At 41.8% G+C, this 25,760-nt stretch overlaps 1 protein-coding gene across 6 annotated transcripts in view; it reads right to left on the minus strand.

Moving 5' to 3' along the window:
- SLC35F5 (solute carrier family 35 member F5) overlaps window positions 1-25,760 on the minus strand; it is a 165,118-nt gene that overhangs the window by 41,329 nt on the left and 98,029 nt on the right. For 5 of the 6 annotated variants that reach the window (XM_030208796.1, XM_030208800.1, XM_030208801.1 and 2 more), the window contains exons 12-13: window positions 18,601-18,760; window positions 2,274-2,364 (exon numbers count right to left, since the gene is read on the minus strand). In XM_030208796.1, the coding sequence (XP_030064656.1) occupies window positions 2,274-2,364; window positions 18,601-18,760 (251 nt within the window). The remainder of the gene's footprint in view (window positions 1-2,273; window positions 2,365-18,600; window positions 18,761-25,760) is intronic. The other variant, XM_030208802.1, reaches the window with a different exon arrangement.

Raw genomic sequence — 25,760 nt, forward strand, 5'->3', positions numbered from 1 at the left:
CTTGTTGAACTGTGGTGAGTTCTTGCTTCTATTGTATTATGTTGAAATCCAATAAAAGATATTAAACTAGAAGACTGAAAATACTATAATGGCTCTATCGATCCATGGTGTAACCCCACCTTAAGTACTGCGTTCAAATCTGGTCGCTGTATCTCAAAAATATATAGATATAAAAAGATATAGCAGAATCAGAAAAGGTTCAAAGAAGAGCGACCAAAATTATAAAGGGGATAGAACTCCTCTTATATGAGTAAAGGCTAAAGAGGTTAGGGCTCTTCAGCTACGCAAAGAAATGGATGAGGGGAGATATGATTGAGGTCTACAAAATCCTGAGTGGTGTAGAACAAATAGAAGTAAATCGATATTTTACTCGTTCCAAAAGTACAAAGACTAGGGGACACTCAAGGAAGTTATATGGAAATACTTATGACGAATAGTTAAGGGCTGGAACTCTTTGCCGGAGGGTATGGTAACAGCGGTGAGAGTATCTAGATTTTAAAAAGGTTTGGAAAAGTTCTTGGAAGAATAATCCATAGTTTGCTATTAAGACAGACATGGGGAAGCAACTGCTTGCCCCAGGATTGCTACTAATTGGGGTTCTGACAGGTACTTCTGACCTGGCTTGATCACTGTTTGGAAACAGGATACTGGGCTAGATGGACCACTGGTCTGACCCAATATGGCTATTCTTATGGAGTGTGAGCAGTTATCAGAGTCCAGTCTCCTCATATTGCTATGTTCATTTGTTGGGTTATAGTTTGGTGATATTGAGAGGGGAAATGTTTGTCGTAATTAAGAATGTCAAGACAAAGTATATTCTGAGGAGTGTATTCTTTATGCTGTATACAATAAAAAAAATTTTAAGTAAAAAGCTTCCAGAATTTTTCTAACTGGAGATGCTTTCTCCTCGGCAGGCTCTATTGGATGATGTCACCCTTGGTACCCTTGGTCAGGACTTGGTACCTCGCTTTGTCTTTGGAGAAAAGCACCATCTCTTTAAATGCATCTTTTGAAGGGGGAAATCTAGCCAGTGTTTAAGACTATGGGAAAGATTTAAAAATTATTCTGGGGATGTTATCTGAATATGAAGAGTGCACTGCCAGGAATAATACTGTCAAACCTATCTGAGGAGCGCTGATCTCTGATGCAAGAATCAAAACCCAGCCTGTGTTAGATACACAGAGCTACATACTGTTTGAATACTGCAAGTTTTTTGCCCATGTTGGAAGCGGAAGCGACTCTTGAGCTGCTGGGCAGTGAACAGGTAAGTGCAGATTTGTTTTTGCTCATCAGTGTGGAGTGAATTTCTATATCAGGTAACTAAATATTTACTGAAATATTTACTGCTTATAAGGGTATCCGGTGAGTAACATGGGAAGAGCTTGAAACTATGGTTATCTATGCTCAGCTTCCTGTCTGGAGGATCCCTTTTTCAACTATTATTATTACGCTTGTTAATAATAGGAGTGGGATGTTTACACTATTAATAGTATTCTCTTTTTTTCCTGTTATTGAGCATTTGTTTTTTTTTACTTATGGACTAAATTTTTTCAAGGGATGACAAACCTTTTCTAATTTTGACAAATACCTTCTGAATACTTGCCATTTTGTTTGATTTTTCTCAGAAGCCAAAAAGGAATTCAGGTGAATCAAACCCAAAATGCACACCACCAACTTGAATACTCAAGATGTGAGTGAGGAGGCTCATTCAGAAATTTATTTTGTGGAAAAAAAAGAAAACTAGGGAACCTGTTTACTAAGGTGCGCTAGCATTTTTAGCACATGCTAAAAATTAGTACGTGCTAACTATGTAGACGCCCATAGGAATATTATGGGCATCTACACGGTTAGCGTGCACTAATGCTTAGCAAGCACTGAAAACATTAGTGCGGATTAGTAAACAGGGCCCTAAATGAATTTAATAACTCAGTTTTCATGAATTTAATAACTCAGTTTTAAAGTCAAACTAAGTACAGCTATCATTTTAGCAACACAGTCAAAATATTTGTAAGACAGCTGATATCCATGCAACTTTCCTGTAGGCTAAGTCCCCTTAGCCTACAGGAAAGCTGCATGGATATCAGCAAAGCTCAACCCCAGCATCTTATAGCTGAGGATGCATGAGTTCTGATGTGAGCATTTCATACCCAACCAATCACTACTACTAGTGTAGTCCAATCTGTGCCAAAAGGTGCACTGCCACGTGACAGACAGACAGACATCTGACAGATAAGTGCATTGTATAGTAATATGAAATTAAAATGCTACATTACCTTCTGCATGCACATATCAGCTATTATGGACAGAGGTATTGTAAGGCTTAGTGCAAGTGTGCCTATGAGTGATGAGGTAAGAAAGCAGCCCCTAAAAATCAATAAATGTAACAGTAAAATATTAAAACACTGAAATGACTCTATATCTGTACCACTGTACACATTTTCTTTAAATATAAAACTATACAATAGGACTGATCCACTAAAGGTTTTATTACATTTTGGACTAGATTTTATAAATAATGGCCAAATTTGGGCACACAAAAAAAATCCAGCACTGAGTGCTATTCTATAAAGAGCACTTTGAGTTAGGCGCTGTTTATAGAATAGTGCGTAATGCAGGGATCCATGCCCAACTTTGGGCATGAGGATTTACACCAACTGAAACCTGGTGTAAATTCTTGCACAAATTAGGAACAGATCCCCCTGAATTCTATAATAGTGTGCGCATCTTTAGTGAATGTTTCGACCAGCCCATGGTCCTCCTAAGGCCACACCGCCTTTTCAACTGCATGCTAAAAGATTACAAGCACATCTTTATAGAATAATACTTAGAAACATGCGAGAGTAAATCCAAATTGTTGCTAATTAATGCCAATGATTGTTAGCGCCTAATTATTGGTGCTAAATGGCTCATTACTCACATTGGGGCCCTTTTACTAAGCCACGGTAGGCTCTACACGCATGCAGTGTGCGCTCAACACCTGGATGATTTATTTCCTCCCATGCACGTCTTTTCTGGCGGTAATCGGCAGTTGGCGCATGCCATCCAGTCACCGCACATGTAGCGCTTGATACCTTACTGCTACATCAATAGGTGGCATTAAGGGCTCAGGCCAGATTTAGACGTGCGCTGGTTTCTGTTTTTACTGAATGCCCTTTCCTGAACATTAAAAACACAAAACCAAAACAAAAAGAAACAAAACAATCTTTTTTTGCAGACACGGTAAAAACTGGCCCAACATGAGCCTAATACACACGCCTACACTGCCACAGGCCACTTTTACCGTGGCTTAGTAAAAAGGCCCCATTGTGCGTGTGAACAATTTTGAGTGTCGTATATAGAATCCAGGGGTCTTTGGCAACTATGATCATTGATTACACTGACCCTTTATTTCTAATAAACATTCAACCAATTCAATAGATTGCAACTTGCTATTTTACATGCAACTTCAACCTTGAGTTTCTTTTTGCTGTAGATAAAGTCAATCCCCCTGATATTCAGCGCTATTTAACTGGCCAGAACGGCTACTGACCAGTTAAATAGCGCTTAACCGGTTATCTGCTGATATTCAGCGGGAGATAACCAGCAATCCCCTGCTGAATATCCTTGGCTAGCAGATAGCCGGTTATTTCGCTTGATTTAACCAGCTATCCGCTGATTTTTAAAGCCAGTTTAGCAGCCATATTTGGTCACGAGAAAATGTGAGTTATCTTTGGCTGGTTTAAAGATAACCAGTTAACTCTGAATATTGACTTAGCCGGTTATGTTTAAACCAGCCAAAATAAACCGGATATTCAATGCTGGTCACCGGAAACAGCCCGGCACTGATTATCTGGTTTTAGTGCTGACCATGGGAGTTAGATGGTCTAATTCCCATGGGCTATCGGCTTCAGTGTTCTTTAAATGAGAACTGGCTGCAATTTCTGCACTAATGCAAAGCAGTACAATTCCCAGTTTCTGTAAATGCTGCTTTCGGCCATGCAGTACTTATGGTATTCAACAATACTATAAAGACACATACAGACAACCGAATGCCTAGCTCACTCTGTATTTAACACCAGCATAGCTATCCTGTTTCTTCACCATCCTGATGAAAGGAGCACAGTTCTTGAAAGGTAATCATAAATGTACTGCAGTAGTCCAATAAAGTGAAGATACTTACCTGTAAGCAGGTATTCTCCAAGGACAGCAGGCTGATTGTTCTCACATGTGGGTCGACGTCCACGTTGGCCCAGAAAATAGCAAATTTTCCACCAGCAAATTAAAAAGTTTTGCCAGAGCCTTCTGGCGCGAGAACCGCGCATGACTTCCTGTCCATCGCTATGAGCGTGCCTCCTCAGTTTAATCAAAAGCAAATAACAACAACAACTCCAAAGGGGAGGTGGGCGGGTTTGTGACATCAGCCTGCAAGTACCTGTTTGTGCTGGGAGCTGTAAGAATGAGCTCCCAATGGGCAATTTGGAGGTTTGGATTCCAGATTGAGGGTGTATCTTAACCGGACTATTTGAAGAACCCACCGGTCGGAGGTTATAAGAGGCCACCTTTGGTGAAAAAATATCAACCTCCCTCCATCCAGCAAGTCGTCCGGTACAGACACTTTTATTGATGCTATGCTTAACTGGAGCCAGTCAAAAGCTCGTCCCTTGCTTTTGCTGGGGAGCAGAATGGGCCTTAGACGAACGCTGTTGACGAGAACGAGCTCGCTGGGTCTGAGCCTGGGCAGGCTGCCAAGAAGCAGGAGTGTACCTACACCTAGGATAGGAATAGGGAGCACTCCTCTTCCCCCCTCCCCTCCCCCCAAAATACCTCCTAGATGAGGAGGCAGTAGCAGAAGGCGCCCGGTGGGGGAGAGAGTCCATAGCATCATGATGCATTCTTGATCTGATCAACAAGATCCTCTACTCTTTCACCAAAAATGTTGTCATCCCCCCCTGGCAAGGAACATCCGTCATTCGTTGCTGGACAGAATGATCCAGGTCGGAGACACGCAACCATGAGAGTCTGTGCATCACTACACCCTGAGCAGCGATCCTGAATGCTACATCAAAAGTGTCAAATGTACCCCTCGCCAGGAACTTTTGACACGCCTTCTGCTGCCTGACCACCCGGCGAAAAGGCTCGGCCAGCTCCGTAGGGAGTGCATCAACCAAGCTCAACAGTTGCAGTATCGAGTCCTGCAAGTGCATGCTCGTGAAGAGCTGGTATGACTGAATCTTGGCGGCGAGCATAGTGGCCTGATATGTCTTCCTCCCAAAAGAATCAACAGTTCTAGCTTTTCTGCCTGGGGGCGCCAAAGCATAGTCTCTAGTACTCCTGGCTCTCTTGAGAGCAGAATCCACCACCATGGAAGGCTGCGGGGGTCGGTGGAACAGGCTGGTGTCAGAATCTGTAGAGGCTCGGGGAGCAGGTATCGAGTTGCTAGGAGACTGACACATCAGCACTTCTCGGGTGCCAACTCTGTCGACGCCCCAGAGCTCCCGGCACCACGAGTCAAAGGAGAACAATAACGGTGCTTCTTCGCCTTTGCTCGACGCCCGTCATCGAGACTCTCGGGTACCGATAAGGAAGACATGGAATCCTCACATCTCCTCGAGGCCGGATCCGATGAAGGTCAGTCCCGGGAGTCTGCATACAGGAGGCCTCGAGGCAAGTGGAGACCCACTCGACACTTCACTGCTCCCAGCGCGAGTCGGTCTCTCAGCAGCCCATTACCTCTGCTTTCGACGTCGATGCTCCTCTCGATGTCGACGCCGATGCCGCCGACCTCAGTACTGATGTCGAAAGACCGGACCAAGCCCCAAAAAGCTTTTCTCGTTGGGCTTCTCGAGACGCTTGGGTCCGTTACTTAATACGAAGACACAGACTACAAGTGGCTGGGATATGGTCGGGCCCAAGGCACTGGATACACCAGGCGTGGGTATCAGTACCTGAGATGGTCCAGTTGCACCGAGTACAACGTTTGAAGCCGCTGGGTATCTTCGATAACATGGAAGGAAAAACGGCTTCACCAAAATCAAGAGACACGATTATGTCTGTTAAGAGTAAAAAGGGCATAGAAAAAAGGGAATAAGTCGGCCACGTCTAAAACAAAGGAAACTTTAAAAGGGGACAAAAGTAAAAGAAACTACGGGAACTTTTTTTTTTTTTTTTAACTGTAGAATTGTAATAAAATAAAGAAAAAGTAAGCGAAAAGCCAAAAATTCACGAAGACTATTTCCTGGGACTGAGAGGAGCGCAGAAAACTGTACCGCACCTCAACGCAGAGAAAAGAAAACCGAGGAGGCACGCTCACGCAAAGGGCTGGAAGTCGTTCGTGCATGCGCGCCAAAAGGCTTTGGCAAAACTTTTTAATTTTGCAGGTGGAAAATTTGCCGTTTCCTGGGCCAATGCGGATGTCGATCCACATGAGAACAAGCAGCCTGCTTGTCCTCGGAGAAAGAGAAATTACCTACAACTTACTTCTTAAAATGAGTTGCATTGGGTAAAATGCTTAGTATACCAGACACTATGAAAGGTATTTACATTTAAAAATGTTATACCAATGACTAAAGATGAATCTCAAAAAGTCCACATTCAGATATCTACTATAAAAACTTGGTCTGCAAACATATGCAAATTCTAAAATACTTTTCAAATACCTTTATAATGTGGTATACATAATGGCTTCCAAATTGCTCTTTAACTAGGCAAACAGTTTTTGTGATGGGAACAAGCAGCTTTGCATTATAAAGGAGCTCATTTTCAAAACAGAAAAACATCCAAAAAGTGGCAGATGGATTTTTATTGGATTTTTTTAGCTTCAGATGTTATGGCAAGTCCTATTACAGCAAGCACTGGAGTAGCCTAGTGGTTGGTGCAGTGCACTGTAGAGAAGGGGACCCAGGCCCATATCCAACTCTGTTACACTTGTGGTGGAAAGTGTGAGCTGTCCAAAACCCACCAAAAATCTACTATACCCAACTGTGCACCATTACAGTAGCCCTTATGGCTGCAGGTGTCACCTACATATGGGTACATTAGGTTTTTGATGGGTTTTGAAGGGCTCACCATACAACTAAGGAGGTAATGGTGAGAAGTGTACCTGGAACCTTTGATGTGAAGTCCACTGCACTGCCTCCTAGGGTGCCCCACTGCTCTGCTGGGATGTCTGAGTGGCCAGTCTATTAAGAATGCTGCCCCCCCCCCCCCCCCATGGATTGTTTTTGCGCATTTTTCTGTTGGACCTTTTTTTTTTTTTTTTTTTCCAAAAATGGTCCAAAAAGATTGAAGCACTGAACACAAAAACATCTACGAAATAGCCATTTTTGAAAAAAAAAAAAAAAAGACCTTTTCTGGTTCAAAAATCGCTATATTGGCTACTTGATTTTTGGACATTTTCAGCAAAATGGCCAAAACTGGATTTAAATGTCATATCGAAAATGCACCTCAAAATATTCTAAAAAGTAAAATGTTTAATAAAAAAACCCAGCAACTGAGGACATTCAGTGTATTTAGACAGGAAGTTAATCACTCAATTTCATTTCAAAACTAAAGGCAATGAATGCATAAAAATGCACAGTAAACTGCGGTTTTTACAATACCACAAGGAAATGCATCTAGTTAGACATGTGGCGCTGAACACATTACACAAAAGTTCACACTATTACTAGAAGACTCTAGTGAGCTATTCTGTTTAACACTGAAACCAACTGAGAATATTAAATCTAGAGGTAATAAAACAAAGTGTGCTATGGAGGCCAAAGCAAAGTGTTTCGAGCACCTAGAAAGTACACTGGAATCATTTCGTTCTCTGGGAGTATGTTGCAGTAAATATACAATTTCCACATGAGATAAAATTCCAGTTTGGTTCCATGAAGATAATTCACTGGCCCTTTAGCTCAGGCTGCAGAGGATTTGGATTCCACACATTTAGGGAACAGTCATGCCTTGGAACACCACGGAGGTGGGTCATGGTGGTAGCACGTTCGCTTTGAGAAGGATGGATTGTGGTCACAACTGAGTGGCATTTGAGGCTGTATGGCCAAGGCGATACCTTTTAATTATTTTTAAAACAATTTATGTACTGCCTATCTACAATTCAAGGTGCCCCTTTACAAAGCTAAGGTAAGCATTAACGTGTGATTGCGCAGGAAAAAATGGCTTATCATGGGGCGCACTGAGGTTTCCCGCAGTAATTTGGGGATGTGCACACTCTATCCATGTACTAAAATATAAAATGTATTTTTTTTTTTTAGTGCTGGGGCGGATAGTGGGTGTGCTCTGTGCTAATCAGTTAGCGTGTGGGCATCACAAGGTTTAGCATGTGAGTCCCTACTGCCTATAAAACAGATGGCAGTAGGGGCTCACGCGCTAATGGGAAAATTAGCAGGTGGCCATTAATAAGAAAAAATAAAAAAAATTGGCCATTTTACTCCAATAGTAAAAATGGCCTTAGCGTGTGGGAATGACCCGCTGTAAGCATTTATAGATGAATAACTCTTCTGGGCAAAGCTACCCAATGAGTAATTCCCAGGTTCCGTTTACAGGAGTCTGGCTAAACCAACTTCCTAGCTCTGTCCAGGGGTTATATATTATAAAGGAACCTGGCTGTTCTGGGCCTACACCAGAACTTTTCTTCTGTTAGAGAGAACTGCGAGCACTAAGGCCACTTTTTACTGCTGTCTGGTAAAAAGGACCCCCTAGTACAGGGGTAGGCAACTCCGGTCCTCGAGAGCCACAGGCAGGTCAGGTTTTCAGGAGTAAGAGGGTGACTCAGGCAGTAGATTTTTCAGCTGGCGCTGTTCAGCCACTGAACAGGTACTACAGCTTACCTCCCACCTCCCCTCTGAGATTCTCTTTCGATTTCCTGATTCCCTCCCTCCCCCCCCTCCCCAGCCACCCGAGATTCTCTCTCAATATGCAGGAGATAGATTTGCATACCATGGAGGCAGTGCTTGCAAATCTATCTCCTGCTTATTCATTGTGGATATCCTGAAAACCTGACCTGCCTGTGGCTCTCGAGGACCGGAGTTGCCTACCCCTGCCCTAGTCTGTTAGCCCCTGGGTCAGTAAGTATTCCCTGAACTGGATGAATGATGCTGTCTGAGATAAAAGCAGAATAGCAAACTAAGAGGAAACACAAAGGGAAAAACAAAAAAACAACATTTTCATCCTTTTTTAACATTCAACTGTTAAAAGCAATGTTGCTTACCTGTGGCATATGTTTCCCCATAGACAGCAGGATTGATACAGTACACAAAAATACGTGACATCATTCAATGGTACTGGTATAAACTGCTCTCCCAAAGCTCAGAACTTTGGTATAAATATCTGAACATATGTGGCCCTTCCCAAGCAAAGAAATCTCCTCAGCTCTTTAGTGAATTACAAAGCTCAAAATAGAGATACAACTCTCAGGGAGGTGAGAGGGGCTATATGCCTTATCAATCCTGTTGTCTACAGAAAACACTTGTTACAGGTAAACATTCTTTTTCTGTCAAAATACAGGGTGGAATGAAGCACATATGTGGGCAAATCTCAACTTAGGACTGCTTGGCAATAAGAACATAATAGCCATACAGGGTCAGACCAATGGTCCATCTAGCCACGTATTCTGCTTCCAACAGTGGCCAATCCAGGTCACAAGTACCTGACAGAAACCCAATTAGGAGCAGCATTTCATGATACCAATCCTGGGGCAAGCAGTGGCTTCTCCCATGTCCATCTCAATAACAGACTATGGACTTTTCCTCCAGGTAATTGTCCAAACCTTTTTTAAACCCAGAGACCCTAACTGCTGTTACCATATCCTCCAACGAGTTCCCAGAGTGTAACTATTCTTTGAGTGAAAAAAACATTTCCTCCTATTGTTTTAAAAGCATTCCCATGTAAATTGAGTGTCCGCTGGTCTTGTACTTTTGAAAGAGTGAAAAATCAATTCACTTTTACCCATTCTACACTACTCAGGATTTTGTAGACCTCAATCATATCCCCGTCAGCTGTCTCTTTTCCAAGCTGAAGAGCCCTAACCTCTACAGCCTTTCCTCATTTGGGAGGCGTTCCATCCCCTTTATCATTTTGGTCGCTCTTTTTTGAACCTGTTCTAATTCTGCTATATCTTTTGAACACAATACTCAAAGTGAGGGTTGCACCATGGAGTGATACAGAGGCATCATAATATTCTTGGTCTTATTTTGCATCCCTTTTCTAATAATTCCTAGCATCCTGTTTGCTTTTTTGGCTGTCACCACACACTGGGCAGAAGATTTTGGTGTATTGTCTACAATGATACCAAGATCTTTTTCTTGAATGCTAACTCCTAAGGTGGATCCTAGCATCAGGTACTTATGATTTGGATTAGTCTTCACAATGTGAACCATTTTGCATTTGTCCACATTAAATTTCATCTGCCATTTGTATGCCCAGTCTTCCAGTTTCTTAAGGTCTTCCTGCAATTTCTCAACAATTTGCATGTTTTGACAACTTTGAAATAGTTTTGTGTCATCTGCAAATTTAATCACCTCACTCATTGTTTCAATTTCCAGATCATTTTAAATATGTTACATAGCACCGGTCCCAGTACAGATCCCTGCAGCACTCCACTATTCACTCTCCTTCACTGAGAAAAATGGCCATTTAAACCTACCCTCTATTTTCTGTCCAATAACCAACTCCTAGTCCACAGAAGGACATTGCCTCCTGTCACATGACTTTTTAATTTTCTTAGAAGTCTCTCATGGGGAACTTTATGAAAAGCTTTCTGAATATCTAGATACACTACATCAAATGGCTCATCTTTATTCACACCTTCAAAGAAATGAAGCAGATTGGTGAGGCAAGACTTCTCTTAGTTTCCACTAGGGCTGTAGCTTGATTAAAAATGTTAACTGCATGATTAAAGGCAGGGCATAGCTAGCAGTCCATTGGAGGGCACAGGGATGGACAAGGGGGGCCATGCATTACCTTTCCGTCATCTCCCCCCAACATTACATATCATACCTTTGCAGGTGGGGATGCCGAAACCCCGCCAGTCAAAGAAATCCACTGCCAAAGTGGTTCCCTTCCTCCTTGTGCTGCCTCAGGAGCTAGGAAGTCAGCAGGGTGCCTCCAGCCGCTGATGCTGGCACTACCTGAGCATCCTTAGGGAGTGCAAGCTTAGGTGGTTGGAAGCACCCCGTTGACTTCCTCGCTCCTGAGGCAGTACGAGGAGTAAGAGGGTGACTCAGGCAGTAGATTTTTCAGCTGGCGCTGTTCAGCCACTGAACAGGTACTACAGCTTACCTCCCACCTCCCCTCTGAGATTCTCTTTCGATTTCCTGATTCCCTCCCTCCCCTCCCCAGCCACCCGAGATTCTCTCTCAATTCCCTGACCCCCCATCCCCTCCCCAGCAACCCGATATTCTCTCTCAATTCCCTGACCCCCCCTTCCCCTCCACCCGAGATTCTCTCTCGATTCTCTGACACCTCTCCCCCTCACCAGCAAACCGAGATTCTATCCCGCGGGAGGTGGTGGAGATGAAAACGGTAACGGAATTCAAACATGCGTGGGATATGCATAAAGGAATCCTGTGCAGAAGGAATGGATCCTCAGAACCTTAGCTAAAATTGGGTGGCGGAGCAGGTGGGGGGAAGAGGGGTTGGTGGTTGGGAGGTGTGGATAGTGGAGGGCAGACTTATACGGTCTGTGCCAGAGCCGGTGATGGGAGACGGGACTGGTGGTTGGGAGGCGGGGAATACTGCTGGGCAGACTTATACGGTCTGTGCCCTGAAAAAGACAGGTACAAATCAAGGTAAGGTATACACATATGAGTTTATCTTGGGCAGAATGGATGGACCGTGTAGGTCTTTTTCTGCCGTCATCTACTATGTTACTATGATTCCCTGACCGCCTCCCCCTCTCCAGCCACTTGAGATTCTCTCTCGATTCCCTGACCCTTCCTCCCCCTCCCCAATCACCTATTTTCTCTCAGTTCCCTGACTTTCCCCAGCCATCCGATGTTCTCGCTCTCAATTCCCTCCCCTCCTCGACCACCCGAGGCTCTCTCAATTTGCTCCTCAGGGGTTCTCTTTCCTCCCTCCCCATTTGGACTGATGGTGCTTTTCCTCCCCTTCCCACCCAATTTACCTTTTTAGTTTTTTCTTAGGCCCTGCAGCAGCGGTAGCCGCACAGAAAGGCTGCCTGTGGTCCGCACCAGGCCTTTTCCCTGTGACCTAACTTGTTGCTTGGGACAGGTTAGAGGGAAAAGGCCTGGTGCAGGCTTCAGGCAGCCTTTCTGTATGGCTGCCGCTGCTGCAGGGCCAAACATTTACTGAAAAAAAAAAATGAAACGGTAAACTGGATCGGAAGGGGATAGAGAAGGACTGATGCCGGACCACACTCAGCGGGGGGGGGGGGGGGGGGGGGGGGGTAGATGCGAGAGAAAAGCAGAGAGCAATTATTAATCCCAAGTAAATAATGTGTTAATTGTAGCGTTAATCATGATTGACGTGCAGCCCTAGTTTCCACTATCTTGCCCGGCACTGAAGTCAGGCTTACCAGTCTGTAATTTCCCGGATCACCTCCGGAACCCTTAAAAAAAATATTTGCATTACATCGGCTACACTCCATTCTTCAGGTACTACGAACAATTTTAACGGCAGGTTACAGATCACTAACAGCAGATCATCAATTCATGTCAGAGTTCTTTCAGTACCCTGGAGTGTATACCATCCGGTCCAGGTGATTTATCACTCTAACTTCTCGCTTTGGCTCAGTATGTCTTCCAGGTTCACCGAGATTTCTTTCAGTTCAACTGCATCATCACCCTTGAAAACTGTTTCTGGTACATGTAGATCTCTTAGATCTTCCTCCATAAAAGCTGAAGCAAAGAATTCTCTCTTCTATGGCCTTGTCCTCCCTGTGCCCCTTTTGCTCCTTCATGATCTAACGATCCCACAGATTCCCTGACAGGCTTTCTGCTTCTGATGTACCAGAAAAAGATTTTACTATGAGTTTTCCCTGTATGACTAGTTTTTCTTCATATTCTCTTTTAGCCTTCTTTATAAAAGCTTTGCATGTTGCTTCTTATTTTCTTCATTCAGATCCTTTTTCCATTCTCTGAAGGATTTTCTTTTGGCTCTAGCAGCTTTTTTCATGTCACTTTTTAACCATGCTGGCTGTTCATTTGCCCTTCTTTCCACATTTGCTAATGCGTGGAATGCATCTGGTCTGGGCTTCCATGATGGTATTTTTTAACAATGTCCATGCCTGATTTAAAGTCCTAGTCAGAGTCTTAGGAGCAACCTGCACAACGAAGTGTGAGAGTTGCTAGCTGAGAAGGACAGAGATGTCACCAAAAGTTGAGCAAAGGCTTTGTCCTCTGCTGAAACTTGGTCCAAATAATAATGTGCAATGAAAAACAATGACAGGACCAAGCATCAGTTTGCAGACTGTATTAAATAACAGAGACTTCAGTAAGGCTATTGTGGATACAGTAAGTCTGTGATGAGACTTGACTTTGGAACTAAGAGGAATAACCCACAGGTCAGTCGGTTTGCTATAGTTCTCTTTGCAAATGATATACCAAACTTATTAGGATTGAACAACATAAGAACATAACTATTACAATACTGGGACAGGCCGAATGTCCATCAAGCCCAGCATCCTGCTTCCAATAGTGGCCAATCCAAGTTACAAGTACCTGACAAGATCCCAAAACAGTACAATATATTTTATGCTGCTTATCCTAGAAAATATAACAAAATATTTAAACACACATGAATACAAGTGTATTGCTTCTTCAGCTTATTGAAAGTGGAGTAGTCTCATATATAACACACGATAAAGATTATTTGATTTTTCACCCAATGACTGGGTGTATTATCTGTGTGTATTTAGAACAATTTTGTAAGTAACTTTGTGCTGCATCTTGTTTTTGGTTTTAGAACTGGTGACTCCCCCTTGAAAAAGTAGCCACGAAACGGGGACCTGTCGGGGTTTTAAGAGCACCAACTTGTTCAAGCTAAGTGCTGCATAAAATTAGATGATAGCATATTGATAAATAGAAATATATTTCCATATATAAGATTAGCAAAGGGTGGTGGAGGTTAAGTCAATGATTAGACAATACACACTGATAATACACCCAGTCATTGGGTGAAAAATCAAATAATCTTTATCGTGTGTTATATATGAGACTACTCCACTTTCAATAAGCTGAAGAAGCAATACACTTGTATTCATGTGTGTTTAAATATTTTGTTATATTTTGATGCTCGACAGAGCACAGGCACAATTGTTTGTTTTATCCTAGAAAATAAGCAGTGGATTTTCACCAAGTCCATTTTAATAATGGCCTATGGACTTTTCTTTTAGGAAGCTATCCAAACCTTTTTTAAACCCTGATAAACTAGTATTTTTGGAAAGAGTAAACAAGCGATTCAAGTCTACCTGATCCACTTCATTCATTATTTTATAGACCTCTATCATATCTCCCCTCAGCTGTCTTTTCTCCAAGCTGAAGAGCCCTAGCCTCTTTAGCCTTTCCTCATAGGGAAGTCGTCCCATCCCCTTTATCATTTTTGTTGCCCTTCTCTGAACCTTTTCTAATTCTACTATATCTTATTTTGAGATGCGGTGACCAGAACTGCACACAATATTCCTTTCCTAATAATACTTAACATTTATTTGCTTCCTTAGCCGCCGCCACCACACACTGAGCAGAGGGTTTCAATGTATCATCAATGATGACACCTAGATCCCTTTCCTGGTCCGTGACTCCTAATATGGAACCTTGCATCAGGTAGCTATAGTTCAGATTCCTCTTTCCCACATGCATCGCTTTGCACTTGCTCACATTAAACGTCATCTGCCATTTGGATGCCCAGTCTCGTAAGGTCATCTTGTAATTTTTCACAATCCTCTTGCAATTTAACAACGCTGAATTTGTGTTGTCTGCAAATTTAGGGGGGTCTTTTACTAAATCTTAACTCACGTTATCTGCAGCAGGGCCCATTTTATTCCTATGGGCCCTGCTGCAGATAACTCAAGCTAAGCTTTAGTAAAAGACCCCCTTAATTACCTCACTAGTTAAGCCCATCTCTAGATCATTTATGAATATTTTAAAAAGCAGTGGTCCTAGCACAGCCCCCGAGGCACCCCACTATCTACTCTTCTCCATTGAGAATACTGACCATTTAACCCTACTCTTTGTTTTCTATCTTTTAACCAGTTTTTAATCCACAATAGAACTCTACCTCTCCAATTTCCTCTGGAGTCTTTCATAATGTACTTTGTCAAATGCCTTTTGAAACTCCAGATACACAGTATCAAGCAGCTCACCTTTATCCACATATTTGTTCACCCCTTCAAAAAAAAGATTATACACTGGTGAGGCAAGATTTCCCTTCACTAAATCCATGTTGGCTTTGTCTCATTAATCCATGGTTTTGAACTTGCTCTGTAATTTTGTTCTTCATAACAGTCTCTACCATTTTGCCCGGCACCGATGAAAGGTTATTTGACTTTCTTAATAGAATTTGTTCTTTTTAAATGACGAAAGTGACAAATGAGAGCCCATATACATTGTAAAGTATGGAGGGCTTTTTTCGAGCAGTGGCATGAGGCTTCAGACAGAAGATGGGAAGCAGTATTTCTTTATGAAGGCCGAAACTTGGAGAACCTTATGTGTTTGAAGACTCTGTGATGTTAGTCCTTTCACTAGGGTTCAAATTACCATCTCCAATTTTACCTCATTGATTTTATTTTATGTTTACATTTGTTGTTAGTAATGTTGTTAGTAATCTGTTTTATGTCAAGTGGTACATTGTCATAAAAGTGGTTAATAAATCCAAATAAAGCCAAATGAATATTTAAGCTGTGCTTAAGCATGGAAATATTTAAGCTGTGCTTAAATATGGAAAAAATGAAATTATGTTTTTTTTAATCAGGATTTACAGATTTATTTTTTTACTTCTGGAAACAGTCTTTATTAATGATCACTGTATAAATGTTGCAAAGGAATTAAATGGTTTTGGAGTTCTGGTAGATTCGTGGATATCTTTGAATGACCAAATTGCCACGACAGTTAAAAAGGTGTTTCATAAGTTTTTATTTGAGCTTTTAAAATTTATGTACAGTATTTCATATTCTGGTCATCTACTACTTTGATTTCTGTAATGCTTTATATATGTGGGAAAACCTGTTGTGTTAAGACCTTTATAGATAGCTCTAAATGCCACAGCCAGAGGAGTTAATGGGAAGAAATAGCTTTGAATCTGAATCCCCCATTGTTGCAAGCTTTGCACTGTTAGCTATTATGTATCTCATTAGGTTTAATATCTTTTTCTTAGTGCATAAAGTGCTTAGTAATGAAGATCCTGAAGTTATAGCTTCTCTAATAGTATATCGACCATCTTGGACACAAAGATCAATAAATCAATGTTATAAGATAAGGCTAGTCAAAAACAGGTATAACTGAGACCCATGAATAGATAATTTCTGTTGCTGGCCCAATACTGTGGAATGCATTACTTTTAAACTTTCAACTGATTACTAACATGGCAGAAATCAGGCAATGTTTGCCTATTCCAGCTTTTAAAATGAAGTAAAGTAATATCATGAATGGGGTTAGATAGTCACTCTGTTTTTTTGTTTATTTGCTTGTTTGTTTTTAGGATATAGTTTTTGTTTTGTTTGACTCTGATGTAAAGATTTTATATAGTGTGTTTTATTATGTACATGTCTAGTTGTAACCTACTGTGACCACTGGATATAGTAGGCTATGAATGTTTATTATTATTATTACTATTAAGTGTTCTTTCTCTGTCACGCAAATAACAAAATGGGAAAAATGTGTTTACAATAACTTGAAATGTATACAGCTGACTGCGGTTAGAAACACTGGATACAGTTTAGCATAGTAGGTGGAGCACATATAGGTCAATGTAAACTTCTTAATAGCATAAGTATTATAGAACTCGACATTAAACTGTATGACGAGGCAATGATGAAATGCACCCTGTTCAAGTAAACTTTAGTCAAATCACAATTGGTACAGAGGTTTTCCATTAGAAGAGTTTATGTAATATCCCAAATGGGTTTAAAGTTATTCAAGTTTTTACAGTGATTATAGTGTAATATTTGTTTGTGTTCTCTTTTAGTTCTACTTTAGGGGCTGGATTCCTATAAGTAAAACCTTATAAAAACTATAGGCAGGTGCCTAGGTAAAAATGGTTTACACACCTTATGGGATTTTTGTGAAGTGTTGTGTGTCTCTTGGTCTTAGATATTTATAGGCATTATAAGAAGATAATTATACCACTATTTTTACTTTGTTTGTCTCTAGGTGGAGTGTTTGTCCAATTCACATTTTCAAATTCCGCCCCTGAAGCAGGCAATACGGGGGCGATTCTATTTATGGCGCCTAAAAAAATCAGCATGGAAATAAGTGCCAACTAAGCTTATTCTTTAAGCGGTGCCTATATTTAGGCACGGTATACAGAGTACGCTTAGTTGATATCTCAGCGCTAAAACTATGCGCTTCCATTTACACCAACAAAAATGAGGCGTAAATCCCAGCGCATAGATTTACGCTCACTGGGGTATATTCTGTAACTATGTGCGTAAATTTCAGAAAGCCCAATTCCCCACCCATAATCACACCCCTTTTTGCCTGCAAGCATTAGAATTTTGTGCACTTTGTTAGAGAATACGCTTTGTGATTTATATGCATAAATTCTAATTAGTGCCAATTAATGCTCATTATTGCTTGTTAAGTGCTGTTATCAGCACTTACTAGCTTGCTAAGTTACGAGCGTTGTTATAGAATGCGCTTGGATTTTGTTGTGGATCTCTAGGCGAGCTATACAGAATCTGGGGGAATGTGCTGAAACATGTTAGGTTGATGAACTAATATAAAAAGTATTTTGGACTTTGTATTTCCACTCACTATAAGGTTGTTTTTGATTTATTAAAGGATTTTAAGGAACAGCTGCTTTGACTCACCATTGCTGCTTTGTTTTTGAAGTAGGACAGCCTACCAGCATTTAGTATTTGGTTATTTAAGGTAATGAAAGGAAGGGACCAGAACTGACCCTTCTTGACAGTGCAGCAAATAAATGAATACTAAATGCTGGTGGGTTCGCCAAAATACCGGTACTTAGTATTTAACCTGAGAAGGAAGTAGACAAGACTGACCTCCAACTTAGCTTGGGGAATCCTTTTGAGGATTTGAGGTGGCCATGCTTAGCTTTCTTTATAAAAGGAGATCAGACAGTAGGGTTGGGGGAACAGCCTTTGGTTTTATAAAAGGCGGGAAAGAAGAAGGGATCAGGATACTGGAAATTAATTTTGTTTTGTGGGAAGGGAGGATGGATGACTGGCATTACACTACTGTTGTACCTAGATTATTTGTCTAGATAAGTTAGTATTACAAATCAATACCAACTGCCTCCAGTTTGCTCTTCCTCCAGGTCTGCCCAGACTTTTAGCAGCTAAATTAACTCCTCAGTGCAATTTTGGGGATAAATTTAGTCATTCAGCACAGACAATTTTCAAAGGCTCTGCCTTAGCTGACTCGATCCCTTTGAAAACTCCCATGATCTAAAATACAGAGAACAAATTGTGTGAAATAACATTATACATACCACAGCCAGAGGAACTCTGATAAAACTGTCCCAACAAGGCCATTGATGACAATATACATCAATATTAGTTTACTTGGAAATTCAAAGTCCTCAAACCCAGTATAATCTAGTAAAAGGAAACCAGGCCACAGCATCAGCAGGTTGAAGAGGCCCACAAAACCTGAACAGATAAATGCAATATATTAGTAACCAAAGGAAATCACCATTTATTTTATGTCTGTTTAACAGGATGAAAGAAAAAGCCCCATTTTGCATTCAGATAGGAACTGGGACACCCAGGTCAAAACACTTACAATTTTCCCAGTATTTAAAAAGGTTCTGCTTTTGGCAGAACCTTTTGTAAAGCACATAAAAATGCTGGCAAATGTATGTGTATTGGCTGGCACATACAGCTGGAGCACACACATGCTCACAAGAGAGCATCTGTTGGCAGTTTGTAGATATAAGTACTGGTAATTATAAATATAAGCACCAAAGTATCAAATTCCAGACAATTATAGGTATATATGTAGCCAATTAAGGGGAAGGGGGAGTTATCAACATGGGCTACCATTACGATGTGATATTTTACTGTTAACCCCAGTTATTAAGTTGATCTCATTGTAAACGAATGGAACCTGTGTAAAAAATAAAAAATACATGACTAAGGGAACGATGCACTAAAACAATCGTTAAAGCCCTTCCCTTACCGATTCCTTAGTGAATCGGTAAGCAACGGGCATGCATCAAGGAAATCACATGCAAATGAGCTGGTCGCTGCTAGCTCATTTGCATGGGATTTCCTTCCAAGACAGTCGGACAGCTGAGCATGCGCAGAGCAGCCAAGCGTTATGCTGACTGCTCTGCGCATGCCAAGGACGGTCTTTATGGACGTCCTTCACTCAAAAAAATAAGTTGTCTCCATAATCGTTGCAGACAAACAGCTAAAGCTAATATTCTCTCCACTCTGTTCCTATGTGTTAATATTTTGGCAGGCAGAAGAAGGAGGTAGGAGGCTGAGCTTGGGTTTTTATTTTTCCTGTGAGTTTCTACGACCAAGGAGCTGATGCCAAGAAGAAGGCACAGCTCCCTCCTCCAGGTCTCTCTCAGCCAATCACAGCATGTTTAGCTGTCACTAGTGTCAGCTAAACGCGCTGTGATTGGCTGAGAGGCCGTGGGGGGGGAGGGGGGGCTCGGGATAGCCAAGAGTGCACAGTTGATAATGCTGTTTTCCTTGCTGCTGGGATTTCCATGAGTGTTGAGAGAAGGCAGAGCAGTAGCCCTTCACTGAAAACTGCAAACATCCAAATGCTCGTCAGGGACGTCCTTTTTTTGTTTTGTGAGTGAAGGACGTCCCGACAGGAAAATGTGTCGGTGTTAGGAGTAAATCTTCGGTCTGGATTGAGGAAACAAGTCTCTGGATAGTGGGTCTTGCAGCGCAGGAAGAGAGCATCCTCGTAGCCCCGTCTGATCGCTGCTTCCCTGTGAGTATTGAGAGAAGGCAGAGCAGTAGCCCTTCATTGAAAGCTGCAAACGTCCAAATGCTCGTCAGGGACGTCCTTTTTTGTTTTTGTGAGTGAAGGACGTCCATGTTAGGCACTTTAGAAGGACGTCCCTGACGAGCACTTTTTTTTCCCCCAGATTGTTCTCCTAGACGTTTTTGGAGCTCACTATACAGCTCTGCAAGAATTTTTTTTTCCTTCCGATTCCCTCACAGCCGCCCCAACAAGAGGTGCAGACCTCGCGATAGGTTTTCCACGGTAAGGGGATCGGAAAACGGTAGTGCATCTCATTAAAATAGGAATTAAACACATTATAATACTAATTTGCTCATCTGCATTCCGTTTTCGAAAGCTGCTACCGTGACAGGAAAATGGCTCGGAGAACCCTTTTGTGCATGTCACGGTTTACTACTTGCTCGTTGAACTGGCTAGAACCAGTTTAAAACCTACGTTGCTGGCTCGTTAACTTTAGTGCATCTGGCCCTTAATGGTAGCACACGTTGATAACTACACCCCTGAGGAGCAAAGATCTGAATATGAAATTTTTAGGTTTAAAAAGTGATAGAAATTACCAAATAGCTAAGCACAATTGCCTCCTCAATCACTCTTTTCAAGCCTTAAACCAAATGAGCACATGGCTGCAACCATGTGCATGCCCCAGAGCACCGTTTCCTAAGTTGGTCCTGGAGTACCCCCTTGGCCAGTCAGGCTTTCAGGATATCCACAACTAATATGCATGAAGTCAATTTGAATATAGTGCCTCCATTATATGCAAATCTCTTTCATGCATATTCATTGTGGATATCCTGAAAACAGGACTTGCAAGAGGGTACTCCAGGACAAACTTGGGAAACACTGCCCCAGAGGACACACAAGCCCTGATAAGGACATTTTTTTTCAAATACAGGAGTACTCTCATTGTAAAATTACACTGGCTGCCAAATACTGGAAGGACTGCAATTTAAGTTGTTGAATCTAGCTCTTAAGATACCAACATTTTGAAACCTTAAATATATGGTTATCTTTCGAGTTGGTATTCTCCAGCTAGAACTCTGAAGTCAAGGCAGGGAATATTGGCTGGTTATCCCATTGAGACAGGCGATTCAACAAGAAAGATGAGGAGTTAGGGCATTTTTAACTGTGGTACCTCAGTCATGGAATTCCTTATCCCTGGAGCCAAGGCTTGAAATAAACATAACCTTCAGAAAAAAAGGATGAAGGCTTTTTTTTCTTGTTTCTAGTAGAATTTATGTCATGGCTTTTTAGGGGTACAGAAAAATAAGCATTACTGGTTGGAGCACCCTCTTGAAAGATGGAATTGGAGGAGGATAATATATAGATTTTGTTTTATTGATTTTTTTAAAATGTATTATGTTGTACACTGCTTTGATTGATGAGAAAGAAGTCTGTATAGATATTTGTATAAATAAAATACATTTTTAGGACCATCCAAAGCTGTTCCGCTTTGAATTTGAATTCTGGGGCATCTACATGTGAATAGTTGCATTCTGAAATCATTATAACTACACTTAGCTGTCTATAAGACTTCTAAAGACCTCCAAATCTTCTTATGCTCATGGGAAACTGGTGATATTGCTTTATGGTTAATCAAAACAGACTATGTATTTCTAATTTTTGTTAAGAACACACACATTTATATGGTCTATAGGCGACAGGGGCAGACTGACCATTCAGGTAACCGGGCAGTGCCCGAGGGCCCAGAGGCTCTGCCCAGATGCCTGTCGCACACTATAGCCCTCCCCAGTCCTACCTTAAAAGGTGCACCACTGGTGATCTAGTGGCCTCTGAGGGGGGAACAAATTATTTCCTGCCCCTTGTGCTGCCGCTATTCCCCCTGCCCGGCACTGCCGTATTTTAAAAATGGCGGCCAAGACTCCCTGTGTAAGTTTCACAAGACTGTTGAGACCCACGACACTACCGTGGTAAGTCTTGGCTGCCATTTTGAAAACACAGCAGCGCCGGCAGGCAGGGGAATAGCAGTAGCACAGTGGGCAGGAAAGAACATGCTTCGCCTCCCCCCCACAGAGACCACCAGGGCCCTTCAGGTAGGACTGGGGCAGCGGGGGTGTTAACTGCGGCGGTACAGGGGTGTCGAGCGACGGCTGAGCGGGGGGGGGGGCCCAGACCACTCTCAATGCGCCCCTGATAGGCATGCACATTTGCACCATGTTTCAGTTAGTGCAAATGGCCGTGCCTAAAGTTAGGTGCAATTCCCGAGCATAAGCGCTATTCTATAAACCGTGCCTAGCTTTAAGCTATATATAAAACACTTTTTTTTTGGTGCCATATATAGAACGTAGCCCTAAGCATACATTAGGGCTTATCACCCTTTAGTAAAAGGGCCTCTTAGTTAGGGGATCTTTGAGGATACAAGAAATCAGTGTGTGTATGTGGGGGGGGGGGGGGGGGGGGTTGTGTTTATGTACCACAAGTATCATTGATAGGTACCTTTCTCTGCTGAATCAACTAGACACATTTGCTCAGATGAGGAGCTTTAAAGCAGAAAAACAAAAACAGAGAAAGATCCATGATAAATAAGGGGATGGCTGAGAACAAGGGAAAGTGATGGTTTTCCAGTGTTTATGCAATAAATACCTGTCCTATTTTTGCTTCAGTATGTTTGTTCAGGATTTACCATTTAAAACTTAAAATCTTAAGTCCTACATATATTTATGCTGTAACCAAGACAGACTTAGAACAATAGCTAAGACTGAAGCCTTAACAGTTGCTTAACACAGGGGTGGTAGAACACCTTTTTGGCTGAAGAAGCCAAACAAATCAGTCTTTGGCCCTGCCTTCAAGCTCTCTAGTTGCTGATGTTAAGCAAAATATTAGTTGGATCATGGCCCCAGTTGTCCACCCCATTCTACCACCTATGGTTTACAAATTACAAAATGTGTACTAGCTCAGCTATTTTATGTATGTTACGTATACAATTAAAAGGGATGGGGCCGATATTCAGCCAGCGGGAGGCAGGCCTGGATATCCAATGCCAGGCTGCTTCCAGTGACTGGCATTGAATATCTGTTTTTTTTTGGTCATTATAAATTTAACCATCTAAGTTAATATTCAGCGCTGGCTGGTTAAGTTTATAGCAGCCAAAGACAGGCCTGCTATTTACACGGTCTGATATGGAGGTTAACTTAGCTGGTGAATATTCACACAATATAGTTGATTAGCCGCTATGCGCTGACCACAAATATTCAGCGGGAGATAGCCAGCTAACCCCGCTGAATATTCACAAATAGTCGGTTAAGGAGCTGTTCCTGGCCAGTCAAATAGCACTGAATATCGGCTGAAATATGGTTAGAATGAACTATTTGTAGGCAGAGGAAATAGAAAGGTACAGAAAATCTGTACTGGAGAGACGCATGAGAATGGGGATTGCAGAAATTCCGCAGCTTCCTGTGGGGATGGAAGAAATTACCATGGGATTCCCGGAGTGTAGTCAAAATCTATGGTGACTCCAGAATGAGGCTTGGAATGTACAGAGAGGCAGTTGGAGCACCAGAATGAGGTTTGGAATGCCCAAAGAGGCTGCTGGAACACCAGAGGCGCGGAACACTCATTGGTTAAATAGTGAATGCCATCTAAAAACCATGAGGTTGGGAGGAAACAGAGGGCTGAGAGCAAGTAAATAATGGTGTTGAATCCTTCAGGTACGGGTGAGGATGGAATGTTTCTTAGCAGGTATGGGTGGGTATTGGTTAGATTCCATTGGGGATAGGTGAAATTTCTGTCCCCGTGCAACTCTTTAATCTGTATATATGGATGGAAATGAATTCATGAAATAAGTCCTGTTTTCCTGTCCCTTTCGCCTTTTCAACTCTACTGGATACTATGGATGAGCACCCATAAAATTTTTATTTTATATTTCGTTTTTTTGGTGTGGTTTTTTTTGCTGTTGTTGTCATACAAATTTTGTTACAAGTACGCACTATGGGGTAGATTCAATAAATGCGCCCAAAGTTTGGTGCTAGAATGATCCGCATGGGCTATAATCTTTTTAGGAAGGATAGGAAGGGCTGAAAAGGTGGAGGAGTGGTGCTGTATGTGAAAAACAATATCAGAGAAGCTGAAATGAAGGGAACCTGGGAAAAGGAAGAAGCTATATGGATATGGTTTGATTTAAGAGCAAAAGCAGACTGCAGACGCACAAAATGCAAAGTCTTGGATTTCAGACGTACCAATTTTGGTAAAATTGGGGAATACCTTAAGAAAGAGCTGATGACATGGGCAGGCATAGGTGAAGTAGAAGTGCAGTGGTCAAAGCTGAAAGCTGCTTTAAATTTGGCAACCGATCTTTACACAAGGAAAGTAAACAAAAACAAGAGAAACAGGATTTCTATATGGTTCTCCAAACAAGTGGCTGAATAAACAAGGGCAAAAGAAGCTTTGTTCCAGAAATACAGAAGAACGTAACAGGAGAATCATGGAAAAGATTACCGGATTAAACTCAAAGAAGCGAAGAGGAAAAAATGACTAGCAAAAGCGCAGGTCGAGGGAAAAAATGGCTAAAGATATGAGAGGTGACAAGACCTTTTTCAGATATATTGGGGAAAGAAGAAAAGACAGAAATGGAATTATAAGACTGAAAGATGCTGAGAATGGCAATGTGGAGAGTGATGAGGATAAAGTGAACCTGCTCTTCGGTATTCAAGGAAGAAAATCCTAGAGAAGGACCACAGTCATCTGCTGAGGAAATATCTAGAAATGGCGTTCTGCTGAGGAACTATCTAGGAATAGAGTGGATATTGCACCGTTCACAGAAGAAAGCGTTTATAAACAGCTGAAAAATCTGAAAGTGGACAAAGCTATGGTGCTGGATGGGATACATCCCAGGATATTGAGGGAGCTCAGAGAAGACCTGGTAGGACCGCTTAAGGATTTATTTAATAGATTTTTAGAGATGGGAGAGGTTCCGCAGGATTGGAGATGAGCTGATGTGGTCCCTCTTCACAAAAGCGGAGACAGGGAAGAAGTGGGAAACTAAAAGCCTGTAAGCCTCACTTCGGTGGTAGGAAAAATAATGGAGTCACTGCTGAAGGAAAATATAGTTAACTTCCTAGAAACCAACAGTTACAGGATTCAAGGCAATATGGCTTTAACAAAGAAAAATCCTGCCAAATGAATCTGACTGCCTTCTTTGACTAGGTGACCAAAGAACTGGATAAAGAATATGGCTAGATGTAATCTACTTGGATTTCAGGAAAGTCTTTGATATGGTCCCTCACAGAAGACTCGTGAACATGCTGAGAGGGCTAAACATGGGACCCAAAGTGGTGAACTGGATTGGAAACTAGTTGACTGACAGGTGGCAGAGGATGGTGGTAAATGGAATCCGATCGGAGAAAAGGAAGGTGAGCAGTGGAGTGCCTCAGGGGTCAGTGCTGGGACTGATTCTGTTTAATATATTTGTGAGAGACCTTACTGAAGGGATAGAAGGAAAAGTTTGCCTTTTTGTGGATGACAATTAGATAGTCAATACAGTGGATAACCCAGAGGGAGTAGAAACCAAATGAGAAGAGATCTTCAAAAATTAGAAGAATGGTCAAAGGTCTAGCAGTTAAAATTTAATGCCTTATATCAAGTACAGTGAGTAACTTCAAATCATACAAAAATCAATAACTCAAAATAATATCCTCATAAATTATTAAA

This window comes from Microcaecilia unicolor, chromosome 7, assembly GCF_901765095.1.
Source record: "Microcaecilia unicolor chromosome 7, aMicUni1.1, whole genome shotgun sequence".
NCBI classification, from domain to species: Eukaryota; Metazoa; Chordata; class Amphibia; order Gymnophiona; family Siphonopidae; genus Microcaecilia; species Microcaecilia unicolor.